The 19249-nt window shown below is 45.1% G+C and overlaps 1 protein-coding gene across 6 annotated transcripts in view; it reads left to right on the plus strand.

Moving 5' to 3' along the window:
- Nucleotides 1–19249, plus strand: part of MKLN1 (muskelin 1) — a 78937-nt gene that overhangs the window by 6073 nt on the left and 53615 nt on the right. The window contains exons 2-6 of one of the 6 annotated variants that reach the window (XM_040987475.1): nucleotides 2034–2103; nucleotides 8786–8928; nucleotides 10127–10215; nucleotides 15424–15533; nucleotides 17621–17813. In XM_040987475.1, coding sequence (XP_040843409.1) covers nucleotides 2034–2103; nucleotides 8786–8928; nucleotides 10127–10215; nucleotides 15424–15533; nucleotides 17621–17813 — 605 coding nt within the window. Of the gene's footprint in view, nucleotides 1–2033; nucleotides 2104–5477; nucleotides 5920–7969; nucleotides 8639–8785; nucleotides 8929–10126; nucleotides 10216–14465; nucleotides 14709–15423; nucleotides 15534–17617; nucleotides 17814–19249 lie in introns of those variants that run through there. The other 5 variants (XM_040987477.1, XM_040987476.1, XM_040987480.1 and 2 more) reach the window with 5 other exon arrangements.

Genomic DNA, 19249 nt, shown 5'->3' on the forward strand with positions numbered 1-19249 from the left:
GAACTTGAGGAGAGTGTGTATTTGGCTGTGCTGAAGTGGTCTCAATGTCAGATCTGGTTGAGTGACAGTGCTGTGCGGCTCCGCGCTAGTCTCACTTGCTGACAGTCTGCTGGATCTGTCTGTTACTGAGGGAGCGAGGCTTCTCGCAGTTCTGGCAGTTTGTTCCTCAAGTATTTTGACACTTCTTTGTTTGGTACAGACATGTTAAGGATTGGCATGTCTTCTTGGAGGATTGATTGTTTTTTCATTGTGTAATTCCCTGCCTTATCCCTGATGATTTTCCTGTTCTTAGCTCTGCTTTGTGTGGTGCTAATGCATCGATTCCAGTTCTTTTGATATAGAAACTCCCCCAGAAATTAAAAATACACATTTTTAAAAAGATTTATTTATTTATTGGAAAGTCAGATATACAGAGAGGAAGATCTTCCATCCGATGATTCACTCCCCAAGTGAGCACAACGGCTGATGCTATGCCGATCCAAAGCCAGGATCCAGGAACTTCTTCCGGGTATCCCACGCAGGTGCAGGGTCCCAAAGCCTTGGGCCGTCCTTGACTGCTTTCCCAGGCCACAAGCAGGGAGCTGGATAGGAAGTGGAGCTGCCGAGACCAGCGCCCATATGGGATTCCGGGCGCTCAAGGCAAGGACTTTAGCCGCAAGGCCACGCCGCTGGGCCCCCAAAATGCATATTTTTAATACAGTTTTTGAGAAGAGGAGGACTTTGGGACCGCACACCCATGTGATGGGTAGGAGTGGGGAATGCTTCTATTTACTAGGGCTTGCAATGGCCGTGGCGTGGCTGGAGGTGGGGACTGGGCGTGGCTGGAGGCGGGGCCGAGGTGGGGCTGGGACAGGGCTGGAGGTGAGCTGCCTCCTGTCTTCCACGTGAGCATCTGGAGCCCTGGTTACCTGAGCCTCACCACCGCCTGGCTGGTGCTGGCGTCACGATGAAGTGACCAGCACGGTGCACAGCCACTCCTTAGAGAGTGTGTGGGTCCTGTTACTCTCTCATATTTCAGCCATGTGTGGGGTGGGCATCTGAGAGGCGGGTCTGAATTCACGGATCAGATCCTGTTGTAAACGCTGCCCCTGCACTTGGCATTCAGTGGTCCATCTGCTTTTTCAGATCCGGGTGTCTCCATTTATTTTCTTTATGCAAGGTGGTTCCCTTCAACCCCCTTGAACTGGTGGAGGCTCATTTTTTGTTTATTAATTTTCCAGGTGCTGAGAGATGTTTATTTCCTGTTTTTATTAATTAGTTTGTTTTAATTACTATTTTATCTTCTGTATTTTGCAAAAATTACTGAGTTTTTCTTGACTTTTCTGTCTCAATTTGTAAGATGTTAAGTTTTTCTTTAGTTTTATTAGACTTTGAGTAGTAACCTTAAATCATTTTTCTTTTTATCAACTTTATAAGCATTGTTCTTTTCTAAGAACTGGGAAAGATGAAGAAAAATCTGTGTCATGTGATCTTCCCCAAATTTGTTCTTACTTATTTTTTATGTGTATGATCCCAATTTATTATAGTAGAACTATAATAACTATAGTAGAAAAAAGGTTGCCTTGGGGCCAGCTGCCACGATGGTTCAGTTGGCTAATTTTCCACCTACAAGCGCCAGCGTACTGTATGAGCACTAGTTTGTGTCCCGCTGCTCCACTCCCCATCAGCTCTCTGCTTTATGGCCTGGGAAAGCAGTGGAGGATGGCCTCAAGTCTTGGGACCGTGCACCTGCGTGGGAGACCTGGAGGAAGCTTCTGGCGCCAGGTCAGCTCAGCTGTTGTTATTGCGGCCATTTGGGAGTGAGCCAGTGGAAGACCTCTCTCTTCTTGCTGCAACTCTGCCTTTCAATAAAAGTAAATCTCAAAATTACCTTGTGAAGACTTGTTTTTCCAGTTGTTTGAAATGGCACCTTTATCTTTCTGTGCTGCTTATTCTGTTTTATGTTCTGTTCTTAATTTCCTTATTTGCTAGATTATTTTTGCCTACTTATCCCTTCTTTTTAAAATTAATTGTTGTGTTTTTCTTTGTTTCAGGAATATTCTAGTGGATAAACCGAATGACCAGTCTTCAAGATGGTCTTCAGAGAGTAACTACCCGCCCCAGGTGAGGTGGCGTGTGGCCCGGGGGTGCAGAGGTCGAGACGGGGAAAGAGAGAGCCTCGCCAGGCGCCACAGAGCTCAGGCCTGGGCCGGGCCGACCTGGAGCTCCACCTGCGTCTCCCACGGGTCACAGGTTCCCAGGGACGAGCACCGTGGTCCACTGCTTTCCCTGGGGCATTAGCGGGGAGCCGCTGGGCGGGCATGGGTTGCTGGCAGTGTAGATGGCCACTTAACCCGCTGGGGCGGAATGCCAGCCCCTCTTTCTTGTCTGAGTTTTGAAAGGGTTTTGATTTGCAAGGCAGTTACAGTATGGGATTTGATGAGATGTAGACTGCCTACTGGAAGATTGGAGATGTTTTATTTTCTAGATTACTAATGATAGAAAAGTAGGTTTCTTGAGAGCTTCTCAGGAGGAGGTTGACCAAGCAGTACTAGCAAGGTTGCTGTGTTTCCATCTCTGTTAATTATACTCAGCTCGTTGTATAACTGTTCAAGGAAATATCATTAGACTGAACTTTGACTCAGCGACTTGTTCGTTGCTCTTTGGAAAGAACAAACAATGCAGTTTGTTATTTTATTAAACTAATATACTCAGATGACATAAAGACCATGAAATAAATTCCTTTTTGTAAAAAGAAATATATATTTATTGGAATGGTAGATTGAGGATGAGAAGGAGAGACAGAAAAGATTTTCTGTCTGCTGGTTCACTCCCCAAATGGCTGCAATGGCTGGAGCTGAGCCTATGTGAAGACAGGAGCCAGGAGCTTCTTCCCGGTCTCCCGCACGTGTGCAGGGTCCCAAGGCTTTGGGCTGTCCTCCACTGCTTTCCCAGGCCACAGGCAGGGAGCTGGATGGGAAGTACACAGAGAATTAGTTTGTGGAGCCACTGCACCAGCCCCATGAAATAAATTCTTTTCCTTCACAGAAATGGTGTCCAAAGTTGTCAGAGTTTCAAAGCAACCGTTCTTTTAGTCCTGAGTGCTCAGCATGAATGTTTTTTACGTATTACTCACGCTTACTCTGCCTTATCCCTGATTGAACTGATGTGACGCAGCAGGTTGGGGAGTGCAGCTTTTATACCATGAAATTTGTGAAAACTTACATACCTGTTGGACCACTTGCCATGTATGTTTTTGTTACAGAATTTGCTATATGCATTTCTTTTGCATATGTAGTATAAATAATAACAGAACAGCTGTCAACCATCAGCCCTTTCAGAAATGGTGAATATAGCTTTGGGGGCTTTTTGTGAACTCCTTTTTGTATCTGTCTTCCACCCGTCCGCAGTAACTATTTTAAGTTTTGTTAAGTGTTTTTTCACAGTATTATATATGCATATTATGCATATATGAGTACAATTTTTTAGTTTTGGCCTCATGAATATTAATTAGCTCATTTGTAAATCTTCTGTGACTTTTTATTGCTTTACATTATGATGACTTAAACAATTATTTGAGTGACAGAAACAGGGAGAGAGCAGCAGCCTACATCCTCTGTTTTACTGCCCATTTACCTGCAAAACTGCAGACCAGGATGAAGCCAGAATTAGAAACTCCAGTATGGGCGGCAGAACTGCTCCCAGCTGAGCCCTCACCCGCTGGCTCCCGGCTGGCTCCTCCCTCACCCGCTGGCTCCCAGCTGAGCCCTCACCTGCTGGCTCCCGGCTGGGTCCTCCCTCACCTGCTGGCTCCCGGCTGGGCCCTCCCTCACCCGCTGGCTCCTGGCTGGGCCCTCACCTGCTGGCTCCCGGCTGAGCCCTCACCCTCTGGCTCCTAGCACAGGCACTGGCAGGAAGCTGGAGTCGGGGTGGAGCCAGGACAGGAACCTGGACTCTATGGTGGGAGTCAGTCTTCCCAAGTACTGACTTTATGGCTCAGCCAAACACCTGCCTTAGTAGGTGTTGTTGTTTTTTTAAGATTTATGTATTTATTTAGAAAGGCAGATTTACAGAGAAGGAGAGATCTGTTGGTTCACTCCCCAAATGGCTGCATTGGCTGTAGCTAAGCCAATATAAAGCCAGGAACCAGGAGCCTCTTCCAGGTCTCCTGCATGAGTGCAGGGTCCCAAGTGCATGGTCCATCCTTTACTGCTTTCACAGGCCACAAATGGACCTGGATGGGAAGCGGAGCAGCAAGGACATGAACCTGGGCCCAAATGGGATGCTAGTGCCTTCAGGCAGAGGGTTAGGCGTTTAGGCCATTGAAGCGGTCTGTTGGTTTGTTTTTACCGCAGTAACGCATGCCAGTGTGTGAACCATGCCACACCAGGCTCAGGCAGTTGCCCTGACTGCTGCGTGTCGGAGTGCGCATTAACAGGAAGCTGCAAGCAGGAGGGAGCAGACCGGAAATACAGGTGTCTTCACCAGCGCCCAAAGTGCTAGGCCAGATGCTCGTCCCTGGGCTGTACCTTACATGCAAATGTGTGTGTGTGTGTGTGTGTGTGAGGGGGGGGGGAGAAGGAGGGGGAGGGAGAGAGAGAGGGAGAGGGAAGGGGAGAGGGAAGGGGAAGGAGAGAGGGAGGGGGAGGGAGTAGGGAGAGGGGGAGAGAGGGAGAGAGAGAGGGAGGGAGAGAGGGAGAGAGAGGGAGGGGGAGGGAGAGAGGGAAAGAAGGGGGAGAGAGAGATGTATTTTTTTTTGCTTATGTATTCATTCGAAATTTAGTTAGCTTCCTTTTGTTTAATATGGCTGTTTGGTTGTCAGGACATAAATACTTATTTACTTCTTTGGACCTGACTGCTTAGTAAATGGAGCTATTGATTTTTTTTTTTTAGTCTTGTATGCTATATTAAGTTACCCATTGCTGTGCAACAAATTACCCACAAAATTTGGCAGTTAAGAAACAATTAAGCCTTTATTATTCACACTGTTTCTGAGGGTGAAGAATCAAACAGTGGTGTAGCAAGAAGTGGCTCTGGCTGGGTGTCTGCTCTGAGAGGCTGTGGGTGGGTGCTCTGAGGGGCTCCAGCTGGGTGCTCTGAGGGGCTCCAGCTGGGTGCTCTGAGAGGCTCCGGGTGGGTGCTCTGAGAGGCTCCGGCTGGGTGCTCTGAGAGGCTCCGGCTGGGTGCTCTGAGAGGCTCTGGGTGGGTGCTCTGAGAGCCTCTGGGTGGGTGCTCTGAGAGGCTCTGGCTGGGTGCTCGAGGGGCTCCATCTGGGTGCTCTGAGAGGCTGTGGGTGGGTGCTCTGAGGGGCTCTGGGTGGGTGCTCTGAGAGGCTCCGGCTGGGTGCTCTGAGAGGCTCCAGCTGGGTGCTCTGAGAGGCTGTGGGTGGGTGCTCTGAGGGGCTCTGGGTGGGTGCTCTGAGGGGCTCCTGTTGGGTGCTCTGAAGGGCTCTGGCTGGGTGCTCTGAGGGGCTGCGGGTGCCTGCTTGGGTGTGGCCATAGTCTAGCCATGTGATTTGAAGGTTGCTTGGCTTGGTAGGACTCACTCCGTCCGTTTGGTAGGAGACGTGGCAGGAGGCAGAGTTGCCCACCAGCTGGCCTGTCTGCAGGTGGGTGGTATCCTCAGGACTTGGTAGCTGCCTTCCTCCCCTGGCTAAGGAGCAACAAGAGCTGCTGAGGCCTTCTGACCTAGCCTGAGGCTTGTTCGATTCTCAGCCTTCTCTCTCCTGTGGCTCTCTGTCTTCAGAGTCATCTCTGTCATCCATTGCAAAGTTCATCTAGGGATTGAATGGTTAATGATGTTGATCAGTTTTTCTTGTTTGTTTTCCTACGTGTTCTTTGATGAAGGTTTGTTCAAAGGATTTGTCTATTTTTAAACTTGTTTATTTTCTTATTGTCGAATTGTAGAGGTTCTTCATGTTTTGTGGACGTCTCTTATCAGGTATGATTTGCAGATACTTTTTGTTTCTTTCTCCTTCCCTCTCTTCTTCCCCCTTCCTTCCTGCCCGCCTTCCTATTTCTTTGAAGGATAGCTTCTTTTCTGCCTTTTTGTCTGTCTTTGCAAGGCTGGGGCAGGTCCACGCCTGGAGCCTGCAGCTCTGTCTGGGTCTCCATGTGCTTAGCAGGGACCCAGGTGCTTGGCATCATCAGCTGCTACGCAGGCATCTCGACAATGAGCTTGAATAGAACTGGCGCAGCTGAGACTCAAACTGACATGTGCTAGGAGACGCTCTGACAGCGCCTCTTGCCACAGGTAATGCCTTAGCCCGAGGAGCCACTGCACCAGCCCTGCACATGTGCCTTAACATCCCTGCCCTCCATGTCCCACCTGCACCACCCTGCTCCCCTCCCCACTGCCACAGCCTTCTGTCTGTCCCCAAATTAGAAGCAGTCATCGGTGTGACGCTAACTCTGTGTCAGTCGGAGACCGTCTTCTTATGTTTCCTCTTGTGAAATGCAGATCAGTTTTCTTTATATTATTCTGTGTCTTAAAACTCTAATACACCCCCCACATCCCCAGAATATAATTTAGACTTCTTTTTAAAGATGCACCTCATTCCCTTACCTCCTGAAACTTGACGGACCTTGTAGCACACTTTGAGAAAATGTGAAGGAGACAAACCGCAGTCTGTAAACAAGACCTGTTGACACTGTGACGTGGGGCGCGCACCTTGCTCCTGCTGCAGCTCAGCAAGTCAGTCCCGGCTGAGCCTGCTCCTGCTGCAGCTCAGCAAGTCAGTCCCGGCTGAGCCTGCTCCTGCTGCAGTTCAGCAAGTCGGTCCCGGCTGAGCCTGCTCCTCGAGGCTGCAGCTCAGCAAGTCAGTCCGGCTGAGCCTGCTCCTGCTGCAGCTCAGCAAGTCGGTCCCGGCTGAGCCTGCTCCTGCAGCCCATGCTCTGCCCATGGCCGGGCTGAGGGGATACGCGTGCAGCAGCTGCTGTCCTAGTCCCAGGACATGTACTCCAAGTACACGAGGTCACAGTATAGCCACAGTGCACGCTGAACACATCAGCATGAGCAGTTCATGTCCTTTGCCTGTTTTTTAAGACTTGTTTATTTTTATTGAAAAAGCAAATCAGATTTACAAAGAGAAAGAAAGATCTTCCATCTGCTGGTTCACTTCCCAGAAGGCTGCAGTGCCCAGAGTCGAGTGAATCTGAAGCCAGGAGCCTCCTCCATGTCTCCCATGTGGCTGTGCATGGTCCCAAGGGCTGTCCTCGTCCTCTACTGCTTTCCCAGGCCATGGGCAGGGAGCAGAAGGAAAGTGGAGTAGCTGGGACATCCATAGGGCACCCATAGGGGATCCTGGCACTTGCACGTGGAGAATTAGCCATTGAGCCATCGTGCCAGGCCTTCTTTACCTATTTTTATATTGAATCAATCATCTTTCTGTTGTAAGAGCTTTTTATTTATTTATTTTTAAGTTATTTTTATTGGAAAGGCAGATATACAGAGAGGAGGAGAGACAGAGAGGAAGGTCTTCTGTCCAATGGTTTACTCCCCAAGCTGCCACAATGGCTGGAGCTACGCTGATCCAAAGCCAGGAGCAAGGAGTTTCTTTCAAGTCTCCCACACAGATGCAGGGTCCCAAAGCTTTGAGCCATCCTCAACTGCTTTCCCAGCCACAGGCAGGGAGCTGCATGAGAAGCGGGGCTGCTGGGATTAGAACTGGCATTCATATAGGATCCCTGCATTCAAGCCAGGACCTTAACCTCTACATTAGGCTATCATGCAGGGCCCTGTAAGAGCTATTTAAATATGCAGTACTGTCAAAAGTATGATTTGCTAGCTTTTTTTGTAATTTTGATCTTGATAATATCCTTTTATACCATAGCTTGAATTTTGCTAAAATCCTCTATATCTTGTTGCTTATTCTGTGGCTATACTGTAATCTAACGTGAACATACTGTTATGATCCATTGCCAAATCTCAAAGCATGAAGATTTACTTACATGTTTGAGTTACGCATTGTCAGTGCTTGTGTTAAGATGCTGGTCTCAGTGAGTTGATGGCTTAATTTTGATTCATTTAGAGTTAGTTCTCATGTATGTGACAGGGATGGCCACCTGCAGTAGTATGACCCTCATGAAATAGGAAGTCCGCCAGGTGTCCGCATTGGTCTTCAGACTTGGACCCCATGTATTCTCTCCTCAGTAACTGCCTGCTTATGTTTCCTAGTTGAAATGGCTCTGTTTGTCCCCGTGTGTCGTTGGCTCCGTTAGACATTTGTAGCAGATCTGGCTTGTTCACTTGCTCACTGGCGGGGATGGTGAGTGCATCTTGGAGTTTGAAGGTCTTACATTCCGTCACTGGGTTAGAGTGTCAGTGGAGCTGTTGGAGTGTGTCGGTGGGAACAGGTGCTTGATTTTGCAATTTGGTTTATTTGGCAATTAACTTTATTTCACTTGTATTTCACTTAATAATGTAGGTCACCTAATGAATACCAACCTGGTTCTGTCCTGGCCACTTTGCTTCCAGCCCAAGTCCTTGGGTGCCTGCCCGTGTGTGGCCAGGTGAACTCAGTCCTGAGCTGGCTTTGACCTGGCCCAGCCAAAGTTGTGAGCGTTTGGGGAGTGAACCACCAGATCAGACATCTTTCCCTGACTGTCTAATGTTTCTCTGCCTTTCCAAGAAAATGAAAAGAGTTCTTTAAGTGGCAATGGTAAATAACCCCTTTACATGGTTCTTTAGTTTTCAAAAACTCATGTTACAGTGGTGAGGCAGCAGTGTAAACCTTGCACTCTCCTGTTAACTGTCAAATGCTTGAACTTGAAAGGAGGAATATATAGCTTGATTGTTTCTTTCTTAGTACTTGATTCTGAAGCTGGAGAGGCCTGCTGTAGTCCAGAACATCACATTCGGAAAATACGAGAAAACTCACGTGTGCAACTTGAAGAAGTTCAAGGTCTTTGGTGGAATGAATGAAGAGAACATGACAGAGCTGCTGTCCAGGTGAGTCAGGGTCGGACTGCACGCGGACTTGAGCTTCCTGGGAGCTAAACCGGAAGAGAAAAAGAATATTTCTTCTATTTAGTGTAGTCGTTCAGCTTTTTTTGTTGTTTTGTTTTTAAACTGCTGGATACTCACTATTATCAAGCAAGAATGAGTAAAACTTAAAAATCTTTCATTTTCAGTTGTATTTTAGGATTTTTAATGACTTCACATTTTATTAAAATCTTTGCTATAAAAATATGGGTTTTTCCACAGCATTAAGATTCTTTACTCTGGGCCCGACACGATAGTCTAGTGGCTAAATCCTCGCCTTGCATGCGCCAAAATCCTATATGGGTGCTGGTTTGTGTCCCAGCTCCTCCACTTCCATGCAGCTTCCTGCTGTGGCCTGGGAAAGCAGTAGAGGACGGCCCAAAGCCTGGGGACCCTGCACCCTACTTGGGAGACCTGGAAGAAGCCACTGGCTCCTGGCTTCAGATTGGCTCAGCTCTAGCTTTTGCAGCTGTTTGGGCAGTGAATGGAAGATCTTTCCATATCTCCTTCTCTGCATTAATTTTAGTCAAGAAGTATTTCAAGACAGTCAATGTGATTTTCCCATAAATATGAAGAATTTTAGAAAGCTCATGAAGATTCAGGATTAAAAAGTAGGTTTATTTTGGCACAAAATGAAAAATAAAATTCATGTGTGATATTTTCACAATATACATTTCCAGGACCTTTTTGAAGGCCCTTTGTAAGCATGGATTAAAATTCCTTTTTTTCTCCAAAATAAGCTCTTTAATGCCATTTTCCATTAACTTTTGATATAACACTCACTTTATTTATGTCAATTCTAATTGTTTAAGAGGAATAGTGATACAAATTCATTTAGGCTAAAGTAAATTTAAGGTAAAATGATTTTGTCTTTGAAATTTTGTTTAAAGGGAGAATTTAGAATTAACTGATTTAATTCTCAGGCAAATTAATGCTGGATGTTTTTCATTAGCTGTCAGTAATTAGAAGAATATAGTTAGGATGCAGTTAGTTGGAATGTAAACGATTCCGCCTTATGCCCACGTTCGGCTCCCTGTCCATTGCTTCGGTCATTTATTCTGAGCATTGTTTTAAACTGGAAATTTGAGTCTCACGTTCACTCTGGTTTAGCGTGTCTCCTAATTACAATGAGGTCAGATTTAATACCCTTATTTTTTCTCTGCAGTGGCTTAAAGAATGATTACAACAAGGAGACATTCACATTGAAGCATAAAATTGATGAGCAAATGTTCCCTTGTCGATTCATAAAAATAGGTAAGGTTTTAACATTCTGGAAGGGGAACTTTTTTATATTACCAGTAAACTGTAGCCCCGGGCATTTCCTAAGGCCTTTCTTTGTATCAGATAAGCATCTGTGGGAGCACTGTGGTTCTGATTTGTCGGTGTTGCTTCTTGCGCTGCGTAAGCAGGACTAAGTGCAAGACGCCGGCAGTCCACGGCGAACGTTAGTGTTGGGTCATTTGCTGAAAACTTTGGCGGTTTTGAAACTGTAACATCCTAAAACACGAACAAAATACTGATGGATTTCTTAGGCTGGCATATTGTGGGTTTTTGGGTCTGATCTTTTTATTTGCTTTGTTTAAATTGACATACTGATCATATCCATTAAGTTAATTTCATGACTCAGTAATAAGTTGGAAACTTTATTTGAAAATAATTACCTTAGTGAATGAGTAAGATTAAAAGCCAGAACTTCACATTTTGATTTGGTAGAATCATGATTAGTTCCCATTCTGTCAAAAGGCCTTCCGTTTCATTTGCGGTAATTCTGTTGTGCAGAAGGAAGATCTGAAGTCTTAACAAAGATTACTTACATAGGGAAAGCCATCTTGGAATAGTTGAAAGTTTAGTGTGTTACTTTCTTTTGTAACCATAATTTTTATAAATGTAATAAATCTGTTTCCCTTTTTTTTGAAGAATTTATGAGCAGAGTAAAAACAAAGATTTATTTTATTGGAAAGGCAAATTTACAGAGAGAAGGAGAAACAGAAAGATCTTCAATCCATTGGTTCACTCAGTTGAGCCAGTCTGAAGCCAGGGGCCAGGAGCCTCTTCTGGATCTCCCATGTGAGTGCAGTGTTTCAAGGCCTTGGGCCACCCTCTGTTGATTGCTGTGGCCATTATCATTGAACTGGATGGGAACTGGAGCAGCTAGGACATGAACTGGTACCCATATGGGATGGTAGTGTTTGCAGGCAAAGGATTAGCCTACTGTGCCACCACACTGGCCTCGATAAACAAATACTTATTTATTTGTTTGTTTGTTTTCGGAAAGGCAAATTTATGGAGAGGAGGCGAGACAGAAAGATCTTGTGTCCACAGGCTCACTCCCCAAATGTCTGCACTGGCCATTGTTAAGCTGATCTGAGTGTAGGAGCCAGGAGCTTCTCCTGGGTCTCTCATGTGGGTGCAGGGTCCCCAGGCTTTGGGTCGTCGTCCTCTGCTTTCCCAGGCCACAGGCAGGGAGCTGGAGGGGAAGTGGAGCAACTGGGACATGTACCAGTGCCCTTATGGGATCTGGCACTTGGAGGTGGCAGATTAGCCAGTTGAGTCATGGTGCCGGACCCAGGTAAGCAATTTATTTAGTAAATTAACTCCTGATAGTTTCTTTTGTAATAGTGAATAGTTCTTTTTATTAATATTTTGACCACCAGTTACTGAAGTCTGTTATAGATTTAGTGATTCTACAACCTTTTATTTCAAATACAAACAATGAAACTTAAAACCTTTCCAACTTTTTCTGTCAGCCTTTTATTTTGTTGAATTTTTTATTTGCCCTTTTAATTTTCCCTAGCTTTTTTAAGGTCTGATTGGTGACTGTAGTAATCTCACATATTTGGTGTGTATTTTGCAGTTTTGTGATAGAGGCATACATCAGGAAGCTCGTTGACTTATCCTGCAACATTTTGGTGGGGAGAACATCTCATTTCTACTTTGGTAGGGTGTTTCAAGTGTGCAGTGCGTTGTGGCTCCTGTAATGACAGCACTGCACAGTAGGCCACTGGAGCTGCTTTGTCCTGTCGGGGTCTGCCTGGTCCGAGCAGCTCGGTGAGAGCCCAGGGACAGGCCTTCTGGACTTTAGGTTTATCTTGGCGTATTCAAGCAGGGTGCAAGTTGGAACTTTCAAGTGATAGCCATTGATGGACTTTTGACGTTTAGGAGTTTAGTATTTAGGAAGTGATGTGGTTTTTTTCTATTAAATTATGGTAACACTGGTCTGTAGCGTATTTGCTTTTCAACCCCTTGGAAACATCTCTTGATCCTGTTTGATTAAATGTGAAACTAAAAGCCTGTGTGTAGCGTGAGTGTCTTTGGTTGATCACCTTCTGTTTAAGAAGTCACTTGTGTGCAGATGTTGGGCAGATGTTGGCACAGCAGGTGCCCACACCTGCATCACAGTGCCCAACCTGGCACATCCATGCCGAGGGACACTGCAGTCATGTCCAGACCAGATCATCACCCCATTCCAGCTCTCGCACCGACCAGTGGAAACCATTGTAGATCTGCCTTTCCAATAAAAATAGTAAATAGGTTTTTTTTAAAGTCTGTTTTGGACTTTTCATCTGTGCATGATTTTGAAATTTCATCTGTAGGTCATTTGGAAAATGTAGCCGGGGGCAGGTGCTATGATAAGTGGATTAATGCGTCCTTTAGGAACGCTGGCCCAGGTCTCTGCTGTTCTGCTTCTGCTGGAAGCAGCAGGTGGTCCCCTAAGTGGAAGACCAGGATAGAGTGACTGGCTCCTGGCCCCCTGATTCTGTCCTCATCCCGCCCTGCGGAGAGGGAAGCCAGCAGATAATACATCTCTCCTTCCAGCTCTCCTCCCTGACGGTCTGCCTGTCAAATAAGTAAATACGTTCTAATGAATGGCTCATCTAGATAAATGTGGAAACATTTCCTTAAACAGAGATTTAAAACTCAGATCTGTAGCTTGCACCTCCAAACTTGTGAAAATCCTTAAGATTTTTCTGAGTCAAACTCGTAGTGATTTATAGCAAATTCCCAGAGTTCTGATTTTCACTTGAAAGTTTGATTTTATCTCTAAGAGTAAATATCATTAGTTGCATCTCTTGAAATGACAGCTAAATTGTCTGGCAAATACTCTAAATTATAAGTTGTCTGCTAGGTTTTTTATTTTTTAAAAAATACAGTTGAAAGTCTTGGTTATATTAGCTTATAACTTAAAACAGTTGTACAGGTGCTTGTCCTTGGAATAACCAAGGTTGTTATTGCTTTGGTATTCAGCAAAAAATGATTTCTTTGCTTTTTGATCATGCAACATGTTGAGTGATATAGTTAATGAGGAATTAACTAAGGTTTACTGCATCGTTGGGGCATTGAATGGTGTCTCCTTCAGCCCTCCGTCATTTTTCTCTGCTGCAGCTTCCACCGCAGTAAATGCAGCAGTGCTTTTCGCTTCTGTTAGTGTGGAAACAAGGTCCAGCATGTCACTCACTGTTGCTTTTGTGCCATTAGTCAAATATTGGCATTGTATTAAAAGCTGACAGTCTCCTGGTGTTAAGAAATTTGATCACCTGTCTGCCTTGAAGGGTTGTGGGGATCCCCGGGGTTTTGTGAGCTCTGCTTTAAAAGCTGTGCTCTGTCCTTACATCGCTGGTGTGTAGTGTCACCAGATGCTTCGAGAGAGGCTTGGAATCAGCATGGTGGCTCAACAGACCAACCCTCTGCCTGCTGCGCCGGTATCATGTGGGTGCTGGCTTGTTTCCTAGCTGCTCCACTTCCCATCCGGCTTGGGAGAGCAGCAGAGGATGACTGGAGGCCTTGGGATCCTGTGTCCATGTGGGAGACCCAGCGGAGCTCCTGACTGCGGACCCACTCCACCATGGCCATTGTAGCCGTTGGGCTGGGGGGTGAACCGACAGAGGAAAGATCTCGGTAGATCCGACTTTCAAATAAAATAATTAAATTTTAAAAAGTTTGAAACACTTGGTATGTTCCATTGATATACTTCCTTTGTCATGTACTAATAGTTTATAATTATTGTATATATTTTTTAAAGATTTATTCTTATTGGAAAGTCAGATATACAGAAAGGAGAAACAGAGAGGAAGATCTTCTGTCCATTGATTCACTTCCCCAGCGGCCGCAACTGCTGGAGCTGAGCCAGTCCAAAGCCAGGAGCCCAGAACCTCCTAGGAGTCTCGCACATGGGTGCAGGGTCCCAAGGCTTTAGGCTGTCCTCGATTGCTTTCCCAGGCCACAGGCAGGGAGCTAAGTGGGAAGTGGGACTACCAAGATTAGAACTGGCAGCCACAATGGATCCGGGTGCATGCAAGGTGAGGACTTCAGCTACTAGGCTACCATGCTGGGCCCAATTATTGTATGTTTGTAGTATGCTAATCTTACTGTTTTTAATATTTGCTTATCTTTTTATATCAGCATATTCAGTTAGATGTCACAACAAAATTGAATATATACCATTGGGATTTTGCTGAGTTATATTGAATTTATAATTCAGAGAAATCATGTACAAAATTGGATCTTCTTGTCTAGTTAAATAGTTATACTTATTCCTTTATTTCTTCACTTCAAAATTCTACATCTTCTTAATACTGTGTATTTTCTCGTTTATTTTTAGATTTTTCAGCTTTTTTTGACTGTTATAGAAGAACTTTTAAAATATCACAAGTGGAAATTATTGGGAAAGAAAACATTGACTTTGTTTCCTTCAACACAGCCGCAAATTTTAAAGATATTTTTCAAGTTAATGTCTTGAAATTTTTATGGTAGATATATAATCCTTAATTGGTAATTTCCTTTCTTAAAAGTTACACTGCTAAGAGTTCCATATAATGAATGATAGAAACATTCGGCTTCTTTGTATTGGAAGAGATCCAGGGAACAGAGGCTCTGCGGCCTCTGCGTGCATCACGCCTGTGAGTTACTAAGGAGAGCGTGCATTCTGTTTTTGTTTATTGGAATAATATGACATCTTTTAGTTTTGTTTAGGTGGTAAGTTATGTGAGTGTACTCCTGTTGGAGGTCTGTTTGCTTACAGTAAAAGCCTGATAGATTTGGTTGGCAGTGTTTTCTGCTTTGATTTGAATATCCTAGCTACGATGAATCTCTTCTGGTTTGGTTTTCAAGTCTGTAACATCGATAAGCAATTGAATTTTCAACTCCCCTCTGTTCTGACATCATCCAAATGATAGACTGTTGCAGGTTTGCGAGTTCAACCTGCCTAGTCACCTAGCTCGGTTGTATTTGGGGCTGCCTGCATGACCACTGTTCAGCCCGCCTTTCTGGGTTTTTATTCCCTGACCTCATCCTGGCGTCTGTCCCGTCTCTTGCTGTCGCAGGCTTAGAGTCTGGTGCAGTGCTGAGCGCACAGAAGGCAGTCGCCAATCTTGTTGAAGGAAGCCTGAGACTTACATGCATAATGGTTTTACCTTGTTAACGTTTAATGGGAACTATAATGTGTTTTTTCCCTCTTCCTTAAAGTTCCGCTGCTGTCCTGGGGACCAAGCTTTAACTTCAGCATCTGGTACGTTGAGCTTAGTGGCATTGACGAGCCTGATGTGGTGCAGCCATGTCTCAACTGGTACAGCAAGGTAGGGTACCCTGCAAGCGCCTCTGTGTCCTGCCTGCCAAGTGAGAAGTGTGTCTTCAGTGCAAATCTGTGATAGCATGAACTGTACAGCTGTAATGTTAACCAGTGCATATTAAACTGTCACAATCTCCAGGTTGTAAGCAGTCTTGATAACTCATGTAATTATCAGTTTATGAGGTAGGGAATTCATTATCCCGTTATTTTGCAGTTGAGGAAGTACAGCAGTGGGAGACTAAATATTTTGCCTACGGTCACCTCGTTGCAAGGTGACTGAGCCAGTAAATCAATACAGCAGTCCGCCATTATATTATTATATTGATGTGATGACATTTTTTAAACCAATCTATATTGAGTAAAGTAGTTTAAACATAGTTTCTGGTGGGATCGTTTTATAACCTATACATAATAAGTTTAGAAGTAAGATTCTTAATGATTTAAGGCATTGTTATTGTAATCATATACTATTATTTAGTTATGAGTTTTTAGAAATCAAGAGCATGAGGCTGTTAATGTAAAATTGGTATAGATATCGAATCATGTTTTAAAGATGTATTTATTTATTTGAAATTCAGAGTTGCAAGGAGGGAGGATGAGGGAGAGCGAGCAGTTGGCTCCCCAAGTGGCTGATGTGGCCAGATCTGAGCCAGCCCGACGCCAGGAGCCAGGAGCTTCATTTGGGTCTCCCATTGGAGTACAAGAGCCCGTGAACTTGGGCCTTCTTCGGCTGTTGTCCCCAGGCATGTTAACAAGAAACTCAGTCAGAAGCAGAGCATCCTGGACTTGAACCAGCACCATATGAGATCCTGGTGTCGCAGGCGGTAGCTTTACATGCTATGCTGCAGTGCCAGCCCGTAAATCATTATTAGATGAAGTAAACTCTTAGTTAATTTTGTATAAAAAATAGCTGTGTACAGCACTGGTGTGCCTGGCTTTAAAGTTCAGCTCACCTTCTGATTCCAGTTTCCTGCTAATCCACAGCCCACAGACAGTACTCCTGGCTGAGTGGCTAGCCCTGTGACATGTGGCAGAGTAGGCAGTACTCCTGGCTGAGTGGCTAGCCCTGTGACATGTGGCAGAGTAGGCAGTACCCCTGGCTGAGTGGTTAGCCCTGTGACCTGTGACAGAAGTGGCTTGCATTCCTGCCTCCTGGCTCTCACCTGGCCCAGCACTGGCTATGGAGAGTGAACCAGTGGATGGAAGATCTCTTTTAAATAAGTTAAAAGGAATTTTTAATCAAAAAGAAAAATTAACATTTAGAATGCTTTTACTAGTCAGAAAGTTAGGTAATTATGAAGTGGTGTATCTTAGATTTTCTTTCTTTATTATGCCTGTTGCTAAGTCATTATTATTTGATTGTCAATCAGCATTCTGTGTCATGTCTCTTTTGTTAATGGTTTAACTTTTTTTTCTTATTTTTTAACTGTACAATGGGATAATTAGAAAAATTAAGGTGTTTTTTTCCTGGAAAAAAATTCTTTAAGCTTTTGTTTTCACCGTTCATGTTGTTTGAGATAAAATTAATTAATTGAGTGGCCCTCTTTGGGTTCTCATCGAGTGAGCTCCCTGCTTGATAGTCACGTGGTAGGTGAGGCCATCAGGCTGTGAAGATGTAAGAGGTAGAGTGAAGATTGTTGTCCTAGAAGCTGGAGTTCAGTCTGGGATATTGGCAAGGCTTACCATTCCAGTGATAGCTTGTTAGGAACCAGGAAGAGCAATCACAGCGTAGTTCATGGTTTCTCTGCTTTCAGTGCTGTTTGTCACACGGCGAGTAGACACCCGGGAGCATCAGCCTTCACAAGTGCTTCTGCTGCTTTTCTTCAAAGCCCGTGCTCTCCTCTTCATTCCCACCTCACTTCATCTTACCCAAAAGTCCCACAAGCGATGATTGTCATTTCAAACGTTTGCTTACATGCTGCGTGTCCTTGGCAAACTGTTGTGGGTTCAGTTTTGCTGTTGGAAAGCGGCAGTAGCGTGCAGTGCTGTCAGCAGTGCAGGCTGCGGGCTTAGTGGGGTTCTCCCTGCCGTTCTCTCCTGCCGTCGCGGCTAAGCCGGTGTCTTCTGCGACCACTCTGTCTTGTGTTCTAGTAGTACCGTGAACAGGAAGCCATTCGACTTTGTCTGAAGCACTTCCGGCAGCACAACTACACTGAAGCGTTTGAGTCACTGCAGAAGAAGACCAGGATCGCTCTGGAACATCCCATGCTGACGGGTCTGCACGACAAGCTCGTGCTCAAGGGGGATTTTGATGCGTGTGAAGAGCTCATTGAAAAAGCTGTCCATGGTATGAAACTGATTTATTGCTAGGATGTAATTGCAAATATATAAGGGAAGCTTTTTCAGAAAGAATGTAGGCTGCTTAATGCCGTATTCATTTTTTTCCCATTTTGGATTAGGAGCTTCTTTTCCTGTAAGATAGGCCTATATTGTAACAGTATTTTTAAAAAAAATTGCTAGACTGGTGTTGTGGTGTTGTGGGTAAAGCTGCCACACGCTACGCTAGTATGGCACCCTTTCGAGTCCTGGCTGCTCTACTTCTGATCCAGCTCCCCTCTAACATACCTGGGGAAGCAATGGGTCATGGCCCGGGTGCTTGTGCCCCTGTGACACGTGGGACACCTGGATGCAACTCCTGGCTCCTGCCCTGGCATGTCAACACATGTATCTGTGTGCTAGCTGTCACCTTGGGAAGCCACGCATGTAAGAATGTTAGCACTAGCTAGCACTAACTCTTGTTAGGAACCACTCTGGCCTGACTTTAGTAGCAGTGACTTGTTCCAGTACAAATTTCTTGTCAGTGTCTTGTGTATGTTCTTTAGTGTGTGTTTTGGGTGCTGCAGGTGGTGGTTAGCAGCCAGAATGAGAGGAGACGCGTTGAGCAGCTCCGGGTGATATGGATGCTACATCATTGCTCACATTTTTTTTGGCCTATAATCTAACTTTGAAAGAAATGTGAATATGTAAACAGAATGATCTCCCAAGGTAATTGCTTTGTAGGATCATACCCATTTGGATATTTAAATTCTTGTGTATTTTATTTAATAATAGTTTCTGCTACTAATAGAGTAACTTATGTAAGTATTCAGCAGATTTCATAGTAGTGAAGAGTGAGTGCTTTATGTGAGACTTGTGCAATTGAACTTGGTACTTTTTTTTAAGATTTATTTTATTTTATTTTTTTTTACAAAGTCAGATATACAGAAAAGAAGAGAGAAAGGAAGATCTTTTGTCCATTGATTCACTCCCCAAGCGGCTGCAACAGTGGAGCTGCGCAGATCCAAAGCCAGGACCCCAGAGCTTCTTCTGGGTCTCCCACACAAGTGCAGGGTCCCAAGGCTTTGTGCCGTCCTCGGCTGCTTTCCCAGACCACAGGCAGGGGGCTGGATGGGAAGCAGGGCCTCTGGCATTAGAACCGGTGCCCATATGGGATCTTGGGGTGTGCAAGGCAAGGACTTTAGTCACTAGGCTACCATGCCACACCAAAAATTGGTGCGTCTTTTCAAAAAATATTTGTGCATCTGATGGAGAGATAGAAGGAGTAGAAGAGTTCCCTCTGTTGAGTTCTACGTCAGATTGACTACATTCTGGCTAGGATGAAAGCAGGACCAGGAACTCAGTCCAGCTCTGCTGCGTGGGTAGCTTGCCCCAAGTATTGGAGTCGTCATTGCTGCCTTCCAGTGTGCATCCTGGTGAGCAGCCAGAATCAGCAGGTCAGCCTGA

This window comes from Ochotona curzoniae, unplaced genomic scaffold (genome assembly GCF_017591425.1).
Source record: "Ochotona curzoniae isolate NIBS_2020 unplaced genomic scaffold, NIBS_Ocur_1.0 contig_4692, whole genome shotgun sequence".
In the NCBI taxonomy this organism is placed as follows: domain Eukaryota; kingdom Metazoa; phylum Chordata; class Mammalia; order Lagomorpha; family Ochotonidae; genus Ochotona; species Ochotona curzoniae.